General features: G+C 67.5%; 1 protein-coding gene across 1 annotated transcript; it reads left to right on the top strand.

Annotated features, from left to right (window-relative positions):
* Positions 1–342: 342 nt before the first annotated feature.
* Positions 343–6054, top strand: RAP1GAP (RAP1 GTPase activating protein; the record flags this gene model as incomplete). Its single annotated transcript, XM_027693156.1, has 13 exons — positions 343–362; positions 2191–2260; positions 2343–2396; positions 2514–2552; positions 2653–2838; positions 4121–4215; positions 4292–4370; positions 4476–4529; positions 4612–4695; positions 4780–4880; positions 4959–5088; positions 5741–5896; positions 5974–6054. Coding segments are annotated over exons 3-13 (1044 nt in total), but the record flags the coding sequence as incomplete, so codon positions are not given.
* Positions 6055–6074: the final 20 nt, after the last annotated feature.

The raw sequence follows: 6074 nt of genomic DNA, 5'->3' as shown, positions 1-6074 counted from the left end.
GGGAGGGGTTTGGGGGGTCCCCCGTCCGCGGGGACCTGTGCGCTGGGGAGGGAGGGGACACCCAGGGGGTGACATCAGGGTTGGAGGGGGATCCCCGGTTCCGGATCCCGGTGCCCGGTTCCGGTGCCGTTTTGCCGGTGCCGGTGTCCGGCGGTGCGTCCGCGGTGCCGGTTCCCGGTGCGGTGCCCGGCTGGCGGTGCCGGTGCCGGTTCCCGGTGCCGGTTCCCGGTCCCGCCGCCCCCGGAGGGGCCGCCCCGCCCCGCCGCACGTGACGCTGCGCGGTGGCAGCGAGCGCCGGGGCCCCGCTCGGCTCCGCTCGGTACCGGCCCCGCTCCGGGACCGCCCCGGCCCCGCCGCCCCCGGTAAGTGCCGCCCCGAGGGGACCGGGCTCGGGGGTCCCCGCGGAGAACCCCCCCCCCGGGGTGTCCCCCCAGCCCCGACGCGGCACCGGGGGGTCCGTCCGCCGGTGACCTTCAGTGCCGCCGGTACCGGGGGAGGGGATGGCGGGGGGATGCTCCGGGCCTGGGGGAGAAGGACGCGGGTTGGGGAGGGGGCGGGAGGGACGAGTCCCCCATTTACCCCCCAGTCCGTCCCCACAATATCTCCCCCACAGTTACACCCTGCATCCTGCCCCCCCCGAACCTACACACCCTCCCCGGATACCCCAAAATCCACCTCCCCCCGCTCCTGCCCCTCATCATTTTCTCTCCCTACCCCGGTCTCCCCACTCTGCCTCCCATGTCCCCTCCCCTAAATCCAGCCTGTGCCCCCCCAGCCTGGCACCACATTTAGGGCGCATCCCCCCCCCCAGTGCTGCCCCCCACCCTCCCCGGGACTGCCCCCCAATTTGGGTGCTGGGAGGGGGGGTGAGCGATAACGGAGCCCCCCAAGGACCCTCCAGCCCGGCGGGGTCACTCTGCGGCCCAGGGGGGCCACGGGGCGCGTTTGCAGAGGGTCGCGTTGGCGCGGGGACGGGTGGCAGTGTCGCATTGGCACCAGGGTCGCCTTGGCACGGGGACAGCGGGGTCGCGCTGGCTCGGGGCCGGGTCACGCGTGCCCCGGGGCTGTGCCGGGCTGCGGCTGTGTTTGCACAGGGCTGGGTCGCACCCGCACCGCGCTGGGTTTGCACCACGGCCGTGTTTGCTCAGGGACGGGGCTCGGCTGCACCTCCTTGGCACGGGCACGGGGACAGCGGTGCGAGGGTCCCTTTGGCACCGGGGGCGTCATTGTGTTTGCACGGGACCGGGGCGCCTTTGCACCAGGGCTGTGCTTGCACCAGCGTCGCGTTTGCACGGGGACAGCGGCGTTGGCACGGGGATGGTCACACTGGCACAAGGAGGGTGGCATTTGCACGGGGACGGTGACATTTGCACAGGGCTGGTGACACTTGCATGGTGGCCCCGGCCCTGTCACATCCCGGCCCTGTCCCCACCCTGGCGTGTCCCCGGGTGGGTCCCTGCCAACCCCCCCTCCACGGTGCCAGCCCTCCCTCCTCCCTGCCTGGAGCTTGTGCCCGTGTCACGGGGATGGCGGCACTTTGCGTCGGTGACACTGGCATGGGGGTTGGTGACACTGGCACGGGCATGGTCACATTGGCACGAGGTCAGCGACACTTGCACGGGGATGGTGACACTGGCACCGGGTCGGTGACACTGGCACGGGGATGGTCAAATTGGCACGGGGTTGGTGACGCTTTCCTGGGGTCGGTGACACTTTCACGGGGATGGTGACACTGGCACGGGGATGGTGACATTGGCACGGCGTCGGTGGTACTGGCACGGGGATGGTGACACTGGCACCGGCTCGGTGACACTGGCCCGGGGATGGTCAAATTGGCGCGGGGTCGGTGACACTTTCGCGGGGTCGGTGACACTGCCGGGGTCGGTGACAGTGGCCCGGGGCGGGTCCCGGTGCCCGGCGCTGTCCGTGGTGCTGCCCCCGCGCCGCCGCCTCCCGCCGGCAGAGGGAGCCCCTCGGGTTGGGGGGGTGGGTGCGATGAGTTGGGGGGGTCTCAGCGGCCGGACCCCCCCGTACAGTGACCCCGCACCCCCCACTCCTGCCCCCCCGACCCGCAGCCGGGCGGCCCTGGCAGGGTGGCCCTTGCCCCGCTGCCATCCCTCAGCTCCAGGGGTGGCACCGCTGCCCGGGCGTCCTGGCGAGGGGCTGTGGGGGAGTTCTCCTCTCCCCCAGGAAGCGCCATGGGCCCCCCCGGACCCCCTCGCACCACCTAGACGTGTCTCCAGCCAGCACCACCACCCCACCCCCAGGTAAGCCCCCATGGGGTGCTCCCCACCCAAGGGTGTCCGTCCCAGTGGGGTGATGGGCACCCACAGCCCCCGTCTCCCCAGGGCAGCAGGATGGCCCAGCAGCGCCACGCCGTCCCCCCGCCGCTCAAGGTAGGTGTCATGGGGGTGGGGGGCACCCAACCAGCACCCAGGGCAGCCAGCATGGCCATCACCCACCCCAGTAGCCACGGGTACCACCATGGCCATCACTCAGCCCTTGTCTTGCAGACGGAGGAGGATTACATCCCCTACCCCAGCGTGCACGAGGTAGAGCACCCACCCCCTCCAGAGAGGGATGAGAGGGGCGCTGGGTGGGTGTGGGGGTTTGGGTGGGTGCCCAGAGCACCCACCTTGGCACTGGGTGCAGGTGCTGGGCCGGGAGGGGCCGTTCCCCCTCATCCTCCTGCCGCAGTTCGGGGGTTACTGGATCGAGGGCACCAACCACCAGCTGAGCGGGACCCCCGACTCGCCCCCCACCCCGGCCCCCGGCACCCGGGCAAAGCTGGAGGGCAACCACACGGCCAAGATCTACCGCAAGCACTTCCTGGGCAAGGTGAGGCCCCGGGGGGCTGCAGGGGTGGGGGGATCACCCCACGGATATGGGTGGGCACGGGTACGGTCACAGAGACCTCATGCACATGGGTGCTCGTGCATAGGGGCGCTCATGGCAGTGGGTGTTGGTATCCATGGCTATGGGGACCCCATGGAACTGGGTGCTCATGGACATGGCACCCTATGGCATGGGTGCTCATGGATGTGAGTGTGTGCTTCCATGGGTGCAGAAGCCCCATGGGAATGGGTGCTCATGGATCTGGGTGCTCATGGAGGTGGATGTCAGGTATCCATGGGCATGGGAGCCCCACGATGTGGGAGTTCATGTACACGGGTGCCCCACGACACGGGTGCTCGGGTGGGTGGGTTCTCCATGGGTGTGGATGGGTGTGGGCATGGAGACCTCATAAGCATGGATGCTCTGGCATGTGAGTGCTCCTGGACATGGGAGCCCCATGGATATATTGGGTATCCATGGGCATGGGAGCCCCATGGGTGTGGGTGCTCAGGGACATGGGTGTTCATGGGTGTGTGTATTTACGGGCACGGATGACAATGATGTGGGTGTCCCATGGACATGGGTGATTACGCATGTGGGTGCTCCAAGGGGATGGGTGCTCATGGATGTGGGTGCTCAGGGACCTCGGTGCTCCATGGAGGGGTGAGTGTAGATGTGGATGTCCATGGGCACAGGGAATCTACGAGTGTTTGTAGGATGGGTGTCCCATGGACATGGGTACTGATGGATGACAGTGCTTAAGGACGTGGGTACCCCATGGGATGGGTGCTCAGGGACACGGGTGCCCCATGGGTGCCCCATGAGTGTGCACAGGCAGGGGGTCTCCATAAGTAGGGTGCTCATGGACATGAGTGCCCTGTGGGGATAGATGCTCGTGGATATGGGTGCCAATGGATGGTGGTGCTCATGGACACGGGTGCCCCATGGATAAGGTGCCCCATGGGGATGGGCCCTCATGGATGATGGTGTCCATGGGTATGGGTGCTTGTGGATGATGGTGCTCACGGATACGGGTGCTCATGGACACAGGTGTCCCATGGATACGGGTGCTCATGGACACAGGTGTTCCATGGATATGGGTGCTCACGCACGATGGTGCTCATGGACATGGGTGCCCCATGGATATGGGTGCTCCATGGATGATGATGCCCATGGACATGGGTGCCATGTGGATATGGGTGCTCATGGATGACGGTGCTCACAGACTGGAGTGTCCCCCATCCGGGGTGCCCCCCCGTGAGCCCCCCCTGGTTCCTCCCCACAGGAGCACTTCAACTATTACTCCCTGGACCCGGCCCTGGGCCACCTCGTCTTCTCCCTCAAGTACGACGAGCAGGAGCACCTCCACCTGCTGCTGCGGTGAGCGGGGTGCGGGGGCACCCATGGGCGCTGCCTGGGGGTGGGGGTACCCCCTGACCCCCTCCTCGCCCCACAGCACCCGTGCCCGCACCCTGCACGACGTGGTGCCCATCTCCTGCCTGGCTGAGTTCCCCAACGTGGTGCAGATGGCCAAGGTGGGTGTAGCCCCCATACCAATACCATGGGTGCCCCCCAATTGCCCTTGGCAGCACCCATGGGTGCCCCCCAACCCCCTCATGGCATCACCCCCCTTCCCACAGCTGGTGTGTGAGGACGTCAACGTGGATCGGTTCTACCCTGTGCTCTACCCCAAGGTAACGGGGCGTGGGGAGGGGGGCACGTGGGCACCCATGGGTGCCCTCCACCCCCAACCTCTGCCCCCGGCCCACCCCGCAGGCCTCCCGCCTCATCCTCGCCTTTGACGAGCACGTGCTCAGCAACCACTTCAAATTTGGGGTCATCTACCAAAAACTGGGGCAGGTACGGGGTGAGGTGAGGTGGGGTGGGGTGGGGGTGAGGGGGGTGTCCCAGGTGGGTGCTGCCACCCATCCCCACCCCCCACAGACCTCAGAGGAGGAGCTTTTCGGCACCACGGAGGAGAGCCCGGCCTTCGCCGAGTTCCTCGACGTCCTGGGCCAGCGGGTGCAGCTGCGGGACTTCAAGGGGTGCGTGCTGGGGTGCTGGGGGGAGGGAAGGGGGGCACCCGTGGGTGTTCAGGGTGCCTGTCTCACCCACCCACCCAGGTTCCGGGGGGGTCTGGACGTGACCCACGGGCAGACGGGCAGCGAGTCCGTCTACTGCCACTTCCGCGACAAGGAGATCATGTTCCACGTGTCCACCAAACTGCCCTACACCGAGGGGGACGCCCAGCAGGTGGGCACCCAGGGGTGCTGGGGGGTGTCTGTGGGGGGCCACGGGGCCCTGGGACACCCAGGGGTGCTGAGGGGTAAAAGGGGAGCAAGGGTTGGGGGGAACACATGGGTGCTTGAGAGGGATGGGGGTGTAGGTGGTCCTGGGGCACCCCCATGGGTGAGAGGGCTGGTGGGGCATCTGTGGGTGCTGGGGGGGTATCTATAGGATGCAGAGGACTCCTGGGCACCCATGGGTGCCGGGGGGGGGACATTCATGAGTCACAAAGGCTAGCAGCACACCCCATGGGTGCTGAGGGTGCAGCACACCCCATGGGTGCTGGGGGTGTGTTTGTGGAATGCAGGGGACTCCTGGGGCCCCCATGGGTGCTGGGGGATTGTCTGTGGACTATAAAAGCTCTAGGAACACCCGTGGGTGCTGAGGGACATCTATGGGATGCAGAGGGCTGGTAAGGCATCCATGAGTACCAGGGGAAAAATATGGGATGCAAGGGGCTGGTGGAGCACCCGTGGAGGGCTGGGGGGCACCTGTGGGATTCTGGGGTCTTCCATTCCCTTTGGCTCCTTGGTGTGACCACCCTCTGTCCCTCACACCTTGCTGTGTCCCCCCTGCCCCCTGTCCCCCCGTGTCCCTCCATGGCTCCCCGTCCCCACAGCTGCAGCGGAAGCGCCACATCGGGAACGACATCGTGGCCATCGTCTTCCAGGACGAGAACACGCCGTTCGTGCCCGACATGATCGCCTCCAACTTCCTCCACGCCTTCGTGGTGGTGCAGCTGGAGCAGGGGGGCACCCAGGGCACCCTCTACAAGGTACCCCCCGTGCCTCAGCATCCCCGTCCCCGTGGGGGGGCCCTTGGGGTGTCCCGTCACCCCTCCGCCTGCCGCAGGTCTCGGTCACCGCCCGGGATGACGTGCCCTTCTTCGGCCCTCCGCTGCCCGACCCCGCCGTCTTCAGGAAGGTGAGCGCCCGTGGGTGCCACAGGGGGGG

This window comes from Neopelma chrysocephalum, unplaced genomic scaffold, assembly GCF_003984885.1.
Source record: "Neopelma chrysocephalum unplaced genomic scaffold, ASM398488v2 Primary Assembly neopelma1_90, whole genome shotgun sequence".
Lineage (NCBI taxonomy): Eukaryota > Metazoa > Chordata > Aves > Passeriformes > Pipridae > Neopelma > Neopelma chrysocephalum.
This window is presented reverse-complemented; position numbering and strand designations above follow the sequence as displayed.